This window comes from Spermophilus citellus (genome assembly GCF_964194105.1).
Source record: "Spermophilus citellus genome assembly, chromosome: 3".
NCBI lineage: Eukaryota > Metazoa > Chordata > Mammalia > Rodentia > Sciuridae > Spermophilus > Spermophilus citellus.
The window spans coordinates 30624284-30637774 of NC_138184.1; the positions used below are offsets into that span (position 1 = coordinate 30624284).

The window sequence follows — 13491 nt, forward strand, 5'->3', positions numbered from 1 at the left end:
GAGCAAAAATGTTTCAACATTAGATTTCCTAATATAACTCACTACATTGGCAAACCAAAGAAAACAATACCTCATACAGTCACCTCAATAAAAAGTGACCCCCATCCAAATCCAAACTCCTCTTTCCATTTCCATTCACAGTCCCAGATCACATTCCTGATTAAAATGAGTACACAATTAAACTTCCCTCCTCAAATCAAGAAGACCTATCAGACCCTGAAGGTAAAACTGTACTATCATTTTAACAGTGTGTGTTAATCAGTTTTTTGTTGCTGACACAAAATACTTGAGAAAACAACTGTAGAGGGAGAAAGACTTATTTTGACTCATGTTTTCATAGGTTTAGTTCAGGGTTGGCCGGCTTCATGGTTCTATACTTGAGATGAGACAGAACATTATGGCAGCAGCATGTGGTAGGGCAAAACTGCTCATTGCATGGTGGCTGGAAGGCAGAGAGAGAGGGCCTGGGGACAAGATAGAGTCCCTAGGGGAAGACTCCTTTCAACTAGATTCCAAATCCTACAGTATCTACCATTTCCACTAAACTACGAATCCCTCAATGGATTAATCCATTGATGAAATAAGAGTCCTCCTAATCCAATCACTTCCCAAAATCCTCACCTCTCAACATTGCTGCTTTGGGAACCAACCTTCAACACATGAGCCTTTGGGATATACTGAGATCTAAACCATAACACAGTGGAAACATCCTATTAAAATTATGAGCCAACCATGGATACCCTTATTATCCCAATTATCCAACATTATCCTAGAAGTCTTAACTTATACAATAATGAAAAAATAAAAGTATAAGAAGAAAGTGAAAAACAACCGTATTTACAGATATTACTTTTATTTATGAAATAAAAAATAATAAAAATTATGAGAATAATTCAAATAAGATGGCTACACACGAGATCAAAATTTAAAAACAAATAGCTTTCAGCCAGGTACTATGGTGCACACCTGCAATCCCAGCTACTCAGGAGGTGGAGGCAAAAGGATCAAAAATTCAAGGGTGGCCTGGGCAACTTAGCAAGACCCTGTCTCAAAATAAAAGGGCTATGGATATAGCTTGGTGACAGAGCACTTGCCTCGCATGCATGAGGCCCTGAGTTCCAACCCCAGCACTACAAAAAATAATAGTCTATAGCTTTTATATATCACAAGTAATCAAAATTTTATAAACCAACTTCATTTTTTATAAATATCATTCATCAACAATGAAAAATAATTAAATCAAGGAAGGCATGCACAAGACTTACCTGGAAAAATAAAAACAACTAAGAATTTTAAGAAAATAAGATGACCTGTATAAATGGAGACACTATTCTTAGATGGTAAAATACCAGGAAGATAACTTTTAAAATTAAATTATAAATGTAACATGACTACAATCCAAGTTGTAATGGAATTTAAGGAATGCTGACTCTAAAAGCTACATGTGTTAGTATAATATACAAGAACAGAAAAAGAAACTTGTATGACTTACCCTAGTGGGTATTAAAATGCACAATACAACTATAATTAAAGAGGTCTGGAATTGACTCAAAAATAGAACCAAAGAGAGTCAAGAAATATTTATGCACATAGGGGAGAATATAATTGATTCATAGCAAGACACCTGAATATCCAGTTGGGAAGAAATGTAAAATTCTTATATTACACAAAGAGAATGTCTGTCAATTTAAGTATGTAAGTATTCTTAACATAAAATTTTTGTCTCCTATAATTTCTTCAAATATTTGTATAATCTTGGGGAAGCCCTGTTTAAGCAAGTTAAAGCTCAGAAGGCTAAAGAAAGTTAAGACTTCATACAAATTAAAAACTTACTTTGATGAAACATGGCATGATCACATTAATAGCAGATGACAGATGAGAAAATTAATAACTATAACATACAGGAAATGTATACAAAAAAAATGTAGAAAAATATTAAGATACTTCAGATAAATGAGGGAGGGAGTAAAAGAGACTATTTAAGTGACCTGAAACTTATTTTTATAACGTACATTTTATATTTTAAGTTTCTTCAATTACATTTATGCAAAAATTTATCTTCATTCTTAAAAAATTAAATCATAGGGGCTGGGGATATAACTCAGTTGGTAGAGTGCTTGCCTTGCATGCACAGGAACCTGGATTCATTCCTCAGCAATACGAAAAAAAAAATTAAATTAAATCATAAATAAAAATAAAGAGTTAGAAAGCAAGCATCCCAGCCAGGCATGATGGCTCATGCCTGTAACGGCAGTTTCTTGGGAGGTTGAGGCAGGAGGATCACAAGTTCAAAGCCAGCCTCAGCAACCCAGCAAGGCCCTAAGCAACTTAGTGAGACCTTGTCTCAAAATAAAATATCAAAAGGACTGGGGACGTTGCTCAGTGGTTAAACACCTCTGGTTCAATCCCGGGTACAAAAGAAAAGAAAAAGCAAGCAAGCAAGCAAGCAAAAAATCCCCATTCAAACACACACCCAATTCATTATTATTTCCCTCCCAGGTAGTAATTTTCATTAAGGGATTCTTTCTCTTTTATATCTTTAAAAATGTTTTTTAAAGAAAGAAATATCCCGGGGCTGGGGATGTGGCTCAAGCGGTAGCACGCTCGCCTGGTATGCGTGCGGCCCGGGTTCGATCCTTAGCACCACATACAAACAAAGATGTTGTGTCCGCCAAAAACTGAAAAATAAATATTGAAATTCATTCTCTCTCTCTCTCTCTCTCTCTCTCTCTCTCTCTCTCTCTTAAAAAAAAAAAAGAAAGAAATATCCCTCCCCCTTTTTAAGTAGGTAGAAGAAAAAGCAAGCAGTTACCCAAAAAAGAAAGAAATGGCTAAGAAGCATATTTAAAATATACAACTTCAATAATCACAGAAATGAAAACAAAAACAATTTGTTCTTTTTCACATGTCCACGCTCCCCTGAATATTGTTTATGGCTGGTGTTCTGTCTGATTGGCAGGTTCCCATGCCTAATGAGTTTTTATTATTTTGAATCTCTCTCATCTCTAATTGGCAAATATCAAAAGAAAGTGTGAGTTCTGCAGAAACAAATCCTATTACTCATGAAACACCACTAGAGGAAATGCAAATTGACACAACATTTTTGTACAATTTGGTTGAAATATCAGAAGCAATAAAAACATATGACAAACCACACATACAAAAAGAAATACATTACAACTAACAAATGTCAGAAAAGTTATAGAATACAATATCAAGGATGTAGAACTCAATTGGATTTCAATAATCTAGTACTAAATAATATGGAAAAGAAATTAAGAGAATAATTCCATTTGCAATAGCATCAAAAATAACAAAATACTTAGGAATAAATTTAATAAGAGAAGCGCAAGACATGTATGCTAAAAACACAAAATACTATTGAAAGAAATTAGAGAAGACCTAAACAATAGGAAAGACATCCCATGTTCATGAACTGGAAGATCACTTTGTGAAAATGGCAATTTTTGCCACATTGGTCTATAGATTCAACATAAGCCATATTGAAATTGTAAGTTGCCTTTTTATGTTTTTACAGTTTTTAAAAGTTGGACCTAATTCATGTAGAAATACATGGGACCCACAATAGTTAAAACGATCTTAACAAGAAGAACAAAGTTGAAGGATTTCGATTTCTGATTTCAAGCTTAGTACAAAGCTACAGTCATCAATACAGGGTGGTACTGGTATAAGGATATACATATAGACCAATAAAATATACTGAAAATTCAAAAATAAATCCATATATTTATGGTCATTTTATTTTCAATAAGGATGCCAAGAAAATTCAATGGTAAAAAAATAAATGGTGCTGGGAAAATTAGATATCTGCATGTAAAAGACTGAAGTTAAACTCTACCTCATACCATACACAAAAGCGAGTTCAAAATGAACCATAGATCACAAAATAAGTTCAAAATGAACATAAATGTAAGACCTAAAACTATAAAACTTTTAGAAGAAAATGCAGGAGTAAATCTTCATGACTGTGGATTAGGCAAAGTCTTCTTAGATATGATATCAAAAACCCAAAGAAAATAAGAAACACATAAATTGAACTTTATCAAAATTAAGGACCTTTGTACTTCAAAGGACACTATCAAGAACTTCATTGAAAAGACAACCCACAGAATATTTTCTAATCATATAGCTGAAAAGGAATTTGTACCAGAATATGTATAGAACCCATACAACTCTGCCCTAAAAGCCAAATTAACCATATTTTTAAACCGGCAAAGGGTTTGTTAAAAAATACATACATAGGGGCTGGGGCTGTGGCTCAAGCGGTAGCGCGCTCGCCTGGCATGCGTGCGGCCCGGGTTCGATCCTCAGCACCACATACAGACAAAGATGTTGTGTCCGCCGAGAACTAAAAAATAAATATTAAAAAATTCTCTCTCTCTCTCCTCTCTCACTCTCTCTTTAAAAAAAAAATACTTACATATATATTTATATATTATAAATATGTATATGTATATATATTGTATACAATATTATATATATATATATATTTTTTTTTAACTTATAGATGGACACAGTACCTTTATTTTATTTACTTATTTTTATGTGGTGCTGAGAATCGAACCCAGTGCCTCACATGTGACAGGCAAGTGCTCTACCACTGAGCCACAACCCCAGTCCCCAAACTGTCAAAGGATTTGAATAGACATTTCTCTAAAGAAGACACATGTGGAGCTGGGGGTGTGGCTCAAGCGGTAGCGCGCTCGCCTGGCATGCGTGCGGCCCGGGTTCGATCCTCAGCACCACATACAAACAAAGATGTTGTGTCCGCCAAGAACTAAAAATAAATATTAAAAATTCTATCTCTCTCTCTCCTCTCTCTCTCACTCTCTCTTTAAAAAAAAAAAAAAGAAGACACATGAATGTTCCATAGACACGTGAAGATTGCTCAGCATCATTAGTCTCGATGGAAATGTAAACCAAAACCACAATGAGACACCCCTTCAGAGCCCCTAGGATGACATGAATCAAATATAGAATGTAAGTCTTGGTGAGGATGCAGAGAATCCAGAACATTATGTTGCTGATTTCCACTTTGGAAACAGTCTAGCAGTGCCTCAAAATGTTCAACAGAGTCACCATGTAACCTAGTAATTCATTTCCAGCTAAATGCCCAAGAAAACCAAATATAAATGTCCACACAAAAACCTGTACATGAAAATTCACACCAGCATTATTCGCGCTAGTCAAAATATGGAATCCCAAATGTCCATCAACTGATGAATGAAAAAATAAATAAATATATAAATACAATGGAATATTATTTGACAACATAAGGAATAATGTGCTTATGAATTCTATATATGGATGGATGGTTCTTAAAAACATGAAGTGACAGAAGCCAGACAGAAAGGGCCACATAGTGTAGAATTCCATTTACATGAAATGTCCAGAGAAAGCAGGTTAATGATTACTAAAGGCAGAGGAAAGGGAGGAATGGGGGGTGATTGCTAAGAGGGGATTTTTTTTTTTTCAGGCAAAGTTCTAAAATTGAATAGTGGTGATAGCTGTACACTCATATGAATAACCTAAAATTCCTTAAACTGTAGACCTTAAAAAAAGTCAGCTTTATATATGAATCATATCTCAATGAAGCTGTTTTTTTTTTTAATTATTTTATTGTTGGTTGTTCAAAACATTACATAGTTCTTAATATACCATATTTCACAGATTGATTCAAGTGGGTTATGAACTCCCATTTTTACCCCGTATACAGATTGCTGTGTCACATCAGTTACACTTCCATTGATTTACAAATTGCCTTTCTAGTGACTGATGTATTCTGCTGTCTATCCCATTCTCCACTGTCCCCCCTCCCCTCCCCTCCCCTCCCCTCCCCTTCTCTCTCTCCATCCCCTCTACTATAAATCGTTTCTTCCACTTATATAATTTTTCTCCTACTCCTCCTTTCCTCTTATATGTAATTGTGTATAACCCTGAGGCTCACCTTCCAATTCCATGCAATTTCCCTTAACTCTCCCTTTCCCTCCCGCCTATCATCCCTGTTTAATGTTAATCTTCTTCTCCAGCTCTTCGTCTCTACCCTGTCCTTGGTTACTCCCCTTATATCAAAGAAGACATTTGGCATTTGTTTTTTAAGGATTGGCTAGCTTCACTTAGCATAATCTGTCAATGAAGCTGTTTTTTTAAAAACACACACACACCCAAACTCATAGAACTTTACACCAAAAAGGGTAAATTTTACTGCATATCCAATAAACTTGGCTTTAAAGAAGATTCATTGATGGTTGGGGTTGTGGCTCAGCAGCAGAGTGCTTGCCTAGCACATGCAAGGCACTGGGTTCGATCCTCAGCACCACATATAAAATAAGTAAAATAAAGGTACTGTGTCCAACTACAGCTAAAAAACTTAAAAAAAAAAAAGTTTCATTGACACTTTTTATTAATTCTAAGTATTGATCCTGAGAAAATATCAGACATCCAGGAAGATTTAGCTTAATGGATATTTATTACACGGCTCTTAGGAAAAGGAAATAAACACACATTGAATAGTTGGAGCCTAGATATTTCTGGAATACTACGTGGCCATTAAGAATGTCAAAATTAATCATTGATAAGACATGCAATAGGTCAGGTCTCAGCAGGAAACCAGGCACACTCACATTAGGTAATCCGAGCAGAGTTTAATAAAGGTGCTATCTGTAAAACAGGATGCAGGAAAACCACAAGTGATAGCACAGTATCTGGAAACAGTAAGCAGAGGGGGAGTGGACAGTGATCAGTGCCATAGAAAACAGCAGCCAGATAGCCCACCTTCCAGGGAGGGACACAGCCAACCTGCTGAGACCCAGCAAGGAGGACTCCTGGGGAATGGGTACCCAGAATTTGCTTTCTTTTCCCGCAGAACCTCCTGCTGGGGACACCAGTGAATGAAGCAAGAGGCATGTCAGAGGGTGGGGAGTCCTTGAGAGTCCAGCAGGTCAGCCTCCCAAGTAGAGAACAGGTGGAGAATGGATCTGGGGGACAAATGGAAGATACCAGCACAGATGGTCATGGCAAGAACAATAAGAATAATTTTTTCTCCCAAAACGTATTGGTTAATAATACAAAATTACTTAAGAAATTTTGGAACACTTTACTCCAAAGGGTAAACAATGGTTCACTCAGTTCCTCAACAATGAACAGCGAACCAACGGCTACTGGCATTTGGTGAAGGGATTCTGTGTTGTTGGAGACTGTTCCATACATTTCAGGACATTAATAGTTCTATTCCCCAGGGCACTAAACACCAGTATAAACCCCAGGTGTTACAATAACCAAAACAACTTCAGGACCCTACCCACTTCTAGACTGTGCCCTTGAGAAACCACTGTGGGAGCAAGAATTCATTTTTTGATTTTTTTTTCTTACCTGCATTTTTCCAATTTTCCTACAAAGCCTGGGTATTGCTTTTGTGAAACGGAAGCCACGTTCACTACTTTTTTAAAAAAAAGAACAACAAGATAGCAATTTCGATTACAGTTCTCGGTAAACCCTATTTGTCCTTCCCCAGCCAAGTTTGCTCATGACAGTAAGTAAATAAAAGGTGACCTAATATTATTATGTGGATGCTATAATTCATTTTAAAGTCACCAATACAGGAAGGGTGCAATTAACTCAGCTTCTTACAAATCACTTTTATTCTTCAAGTACTTGTAATAGGTATGAGATCACAGCATCCTACAATTCACAGGTCAAGTACTGGATTGCTTCTAACTTATGTTATAAAACTTTAAAAGGAAAGAAACTGCCATGATTTGGTTTCAACACGGTGTTACACTGGCATAGCCTTAAGTGTCTTAGTAGGCATAGCTACTGCCACTCACCCCCGCAAGAAGGCCAGGGCAAGCAATTTTTTTAAATATTTTTTTTTAGTTATAGATGGACACAATACCTTTAGTTTATGTATCTGTTTTTATGTGGAGCTGAGGACTGAACCCAGTGCCTCACACATGCTATGCAAGCCCTTGACCACTAAGCTACAACCCCAGCCCCGCAAGCAATTTTGATAAGTAATTTGGGGAAACATTGTGTTTTGTTCTATTATTTCATTTCCTCAGGTCCAAGCAGAAGTCAGGGTCTCAGTAATTCTTTATCTCAATATTTTTACAGGGCTGGAAAAGTAGCATTTTTCTGGGTTCGGGTTTAGCATAATCTCAGAAAAGGGACATTGTTAGAAATACACATATACCCCCTCCAGATAAAGAATCAGTGGCACCATATTTCATAATATCCAAGAAACCATCAATTTTAAGCTACATCCTAATCCAGATGTCAAATCATGAATTTAAAAAATCTTAGAATCAAAACATAGTATATCATTTCAGGGGCTCTTCAGCATTCTGAATGTTAAGAGTTCACTTAATAAAAAAAAAAAAAAAGTAAAAATTTTTTTTAAAGTGCACACTGCTGATGACAATTTTGACCAGTAAAACTGCAGAATATGTCACAGAATCCTTAAATTTGCATACCTTTTGACCCAATGATTCTACTTTAAGGAACTTTTCCTCAAGAAAACCATTGTGCAAGCCCAGAAAGATAGACAAAGAAGGACAGCAGCTGCAGCATTGCTTATATTAGTAAAATTTAGAAACTTATCTATCTTAAGAGGACCAAGGGAATCAAATATGGTACTTCCTTATGATAGAAAACTAACGAGGTGGGCTGGGGCTGGGGCTGGGGCTCAGTGGCAGAGTACTCGCCCAGCATGCACGAGGCACTGGGTTCGATCCTCAGCACCCAGATTTACATAAATGTAAAATAAAGATATTGTGTCCACCTAAAACTTAAGAATAAATATTAAAAAGAAAAGAAAAGAAAGAGAAAACTAACAATGCAAGAAATCAGAGATCTGAAAAATGTTCATGGCTTCATAGGTACAAATAGCAGGTCACAATCAGTAAGAAAAATTGCAAAAACCACATGATAGAAAAAAAAAAGTATAAAAAGAGTTTTGAAAAGAACTGAAAAGTGGAAAGAAAAAAAATTTTTTTTTTAAATCTCCTTAAACTTACATGAGTTTTCCTTATTTGGGAAAACACACTAAGTCCCCAGTATAAGGGAAGAAAACACATCACTGATACCTCAGATCTCTGAGGAGAAGGAATATTCTATAGGCTTCCAATGTGGTGAATAGAGGTGAATTGGAATAATTTTTTTTTTAATTAGAACAGCTAAAGGACTATAGAATACTTTTAAAATTCTGAAGATCAACTATTTCCAGTCTAACAGTCTTTGACTAGTCAAATTATGTGTAACAGTAGAATTCTGATGAAAATCTCAATTTCCACTTGCATCGTTTCTTAGGTAACTATGAGCTGCTCATCCCCGCTGGGGGTAAAGCAAGTCAGAGTAGGACACTGACCAGAAGAGGTACAGCCTCCAACCCGAGACAGAGAGCACAGAACTTCAGGGTGAGGGTGCAGTCACCAGATAAGTGAGAGCAGGTCAGAGGCCCGGGGGTCAGGCAGGTCAGGAGGATAACCCTGATAGAATACAGTGGGCTCTTTCTAGCCAGAGATTTGGATGACTCCAATTAAACCGGTGACTAAATATGTGGGGAAATAAGAAATGTGAAAAGGGCATTACTAACACCAAAGAAAGCAAGAAATTGGGGAGGAAAAGTGCTCAAGGTTACTCTGTGGCTCAGCTCTGAAGTGTTCATGGTATCATGAGTCAGTAGTGGCTGTTGGTCCAAACCAAATCACCTGATGACCGTCCTGGGAGACAGGAAGGGTATTATGTAATTGGAGGTGGTCTGAGACAGTGAAGGCTTCAACTTTCAGAGCAGAAAGGCGGTGGGACAACGCAGGCAAGCTGGGGGAAAAATCTTAAGCTTAGAGACACATTACTCAGAGCGCTGAGAGTCTTGAATATGGGTGTCTCTAGGAATGGAGAGCTAGGAAAAGATTTCTGCCTGTAGTACTGTTTGATTCTGAAACATGTCCATAATTATCTCTGTCAAAAATAAAAACTCAACCAGGTGCAGTGGAGCACGGGCACAGTTTGGGAGGCTGAAGCAGGAGGATCTTGAATTCAAAGCCAGCCTCAGCAACTTAGTGAGGCTCCTAAGCAACTCAATGAGACCCTGTCTCTAAATAAAATATAAAAAAAGGGCTGGGGATGTGACTCACTGGTTAAGTACCCCTGGGTTTGATCCCCGGTACCAATAAATAAATAGATAGATAGATAAATAAATAAATAACTTGCCTACAGCAGTAATAAGGGTGACATGGTTTTTCCACCTTTTTCAAAAAGCTCCCTGAAATGCCAGGCATGGTGGCACACACCTGTAATCCCAGTGGCTCAGGAGTCTGAGACAGGAGGATCTCAAGTTCAAAGCCAGCCTCAGCAACGGCAAGGCACTAAGCAACTCAATGAGACCCTGTCTCTAAATAAAATACAAAATAGGGATGGGGATGTGGTTCAGTGGTTGAGTGCCCCTGAGTTCAATCCCCAGCACCAAAAAAAAAAAAAAAAAGCTCACTGAAATCTAAAAGGATACATGCCAACATGTCAACAATGATTACTTCTAGTGATGGGATTGTGAGCATTTACATTTCTTCCTTCACTTTCATATTGTCTGAAAAAGTGTGGCACAGAGAGCATATTGCACATGTTATCAGAAAACGAGAGGCATTTTATTTCATGCCTGGTAGAAACCCACCTAGAGTAGAAGCCCCAACTCCATGGTGTTGGCTTCTGTTTGCCCTGCTCAAGCAGGGAGACTGCCAGCTCCTTCACTCTCACTGCAAATATTTGTTGAACTTTGTAAAGTCAGGCCCTGTAAGGTGACTCCAATATTTTTAGCTTTTTATTGGGTCTCCCGAGTCTTTAGTACCAGCGAGGAAATTAGTTGGGAGGGCTAAGCCAACATCACTCAAACTTTCTGTGCACTGGAACACTTGGGAGATGGATTCCCTAACTCTAGGATGGGGTTTGAGCTGCTGGAGGAGCAAGCAAGCTCTTTGATGTACACAGGTTTCATCGAAGGTTTCTCAAAGGGACTGTCCAGGACTGTATATGTCTACTTTCTAGCTTTCACACAGGCTCAGTTCTGAATACCACAGTGTTTAAACAAGTCTCTGAGATAGCAGAAGGAGTACTGGCCAGACAAATGGAAGGAATGCCCCTTAGCGGTTAAGAACAGAGACCAGGAAAAAGGCTGGCCGGAGTCTGCATTCCAGCTCCACCCTCCACAGGCATAGTTGACTTCCTCTTTTAGGCCTTAGTTTCTTCACATGTAAAATGGGTTTAATTAAAGCCACCTTTACCTTGAGGGTTGTTGTGTGGACGACATGAGATCTCTAAGGCATCTAAGGGATTTGATAACCCTGGCACAGGGGGAAGACTCAGTAAATGGTGATCACTGCTAACAGTTAACAGGGCTCCCGTCCTTTCTCAGCCATGAAGGATTGGCTGGGACTTCTGTCCTCAGTCTCCATGTCTAACAATGGAGGGGAGCAAATACATGCCCTGTCACCTGTTGGCAGGACCTTCTGAGCCCGCACCAGGATGTGCACAGCACCAGACAGGAGGCCCTTTAATTCTCAAAGAGGTTGATACGCTCAGATTTTACTCAGTGATTATCCACCCCCCAACCCCATTCACTTAATTTTCACTACCAGGGAGATCTTTAGAAAAAGGAAAAGCCCCCCTCCTTACTACCCCCCCCCAATCTTAGGAAAGGTTTACTTTAAGGAAGGAGGCTATCCACGTGGAAATCAGGTGAAGGAGGCACCAAGTGTCCCTGACATGCAACACAAACTTGAATACCCACCAGGCATCCTGCTCCCAGCACAGATCATGTCCACTGAGAGTGCCCAGCAAACTAGATTTCTTCCCCCCTCCAGACATCGTGAGAGTCACCACCCTCTCTCCCCAAGAGACTGAAAGGATCTCCTTCTGAGTTTTGCACTTTGAGAAGCATCGAGGCTGAGTTAAAAAAAAAAAAAAAAAGAGTTCCCCAAAGCCTGCCCGAGGATCTGAGCAGGTTCCACTGGAGAAGCACAGCGGGTGCCAACGCGCCGGGTCCGTCTGCCTCCCCCGCCCCCGGCCCGCTGGCACTCACGATCTCGGCCACGATGAGAAGCCCGGGCACAGTGCGGAGGAACTCTCGATCGTAGGCGAAGCTGCTGCTGGTGGTGGAGAAGTTCTCGGCGAAGGAGCTGGTGGTGGTGGTGACCGTGTGCGAGCGAGCACGCTGCGGCTCCTCCATCGTCGCGCCCGGATCGGGCTGGCCGGTCCCCGGGGACCCCCAGCGCGTCCGGGGGTTGACGCGCGGCCCAGTGCCCCGGGGACACCGGCGAGCGGGAGGGGAGCGCGGCTGGAGCTGGGAGCTGGGCGCTCCGGAGGCGCCCTCTGGGGCCAGCCCAGGAGCCGCGCGTGTCCCGCGAGTGCGCGGCACCCTCCGCAGCTCCGCGCGCGGGCTCCGGGACGGCGCGGGGGCCCAGAAGGAGGAGATCGAGCGAGGGGAGGCCGCCCGGCGGCCGAGGAAGGCGGCGGAGGCCGGAGGAGGGGAGGGGGCGTGGAGAGGGGCGGGCGGGAGGCGGGCTGGAGAGGGACCGCCCCGCCGAGGCGTCGCGGGCGCGCGGCCTCTTCACCTGTTGCGGGACACCTAGCGACCGAGAGAGTCGCTTTCAGTGCAGCTGGGCCGGCATTCCCGGGAGCCACGCGGAGGCGAGGGCCGGGGTCCCCGTCGCCTGCCCTCTAGGCTCCTGCCTGCCAGGATCCGCCTTCCTTGGGCGGCCGCGGCCGCTGACCTGTTTCTTTCCACCTGGCCAGGACCCGGGGGCATCCGGGGCCCCTCAGGGAAACCCAGGCCTTCAGGGACTCAACCCTTTGAAGAATGACGGAGGCAGGGGGTGGGTGGTGACTGGAACTGGGGGAAGAGCGGCTGGAATTGTGACCCGGTCGGACCTTAGACCCGAGATCGATGCGAGGCCGCCAGGACTGCCTGGGAGTCCCTTTCCCCCCCTCCCGCTGCGGCCGCCACTGGAGCGCGGTGTTATTTCCTGCCCCTCCTGTCGGGAACAATTTGAGGAACCAACTTAATCGCTGGCTTTTGAGAGCAAGACGCTTCCAGGCGCTCTCCGGCCGGAGATGGGAGTGGAGAGATGTTTGGGGTTCCTGGTTCAAGATGAATCAATGTGACCGACCCATCACCCTTGGGGGAAAATGTTTCCAAAAAAGTCTGAAAGGTGTGGTTTGTGCAAAATGAAGTTTACTGTGACAAATCGGCTGCACTGTCCTGGGGGATGGGGGAGGGGATGAGGACGCCTCAGAGTGGCGACTTGTGCAGGTCAGATTAGACCTGCCTCAGGCAAGGTACTTGTATTTGTTGGCGGTAGGTCAAAAAGCAAATAGCTTCACTTTTCTGGGCCTCAGTTGTGCCATCCGTAAAATCGACAGGCTTAGACGGACGGACTCCGGCCTAAAAGATGTCTTGTCTGTGGCCCCTCTTGTTTTGTG

At 41.3% G+C, this 13491-nt stretch overlaps 1 protein-coding gene across 1 annotated transcript in view; it reads right to left on the minus strand.

The window, feature by feature from the left end:
* Positions 1-12371, minus strand: part of CMTM8 (CKLF like MARVEL transmembrane domain containing 8) — a 113870-nt gene extending 101499 nt beyond the window's left edge. Inside the window, exon 1 of the mRNA XM_081285384.1 lies at positions 12092-12371. Coding sequence (XP_081141510.1) covers positions 12092-12238 — 147 coding nt within the window. The 5' untranslated portion in view covers positions 12239-12371. The remainder of the gene's footprint in view (positions 1-12091) is intronic.
* Positions 12372-13491: the final 1120 nt, after the last annotated feature.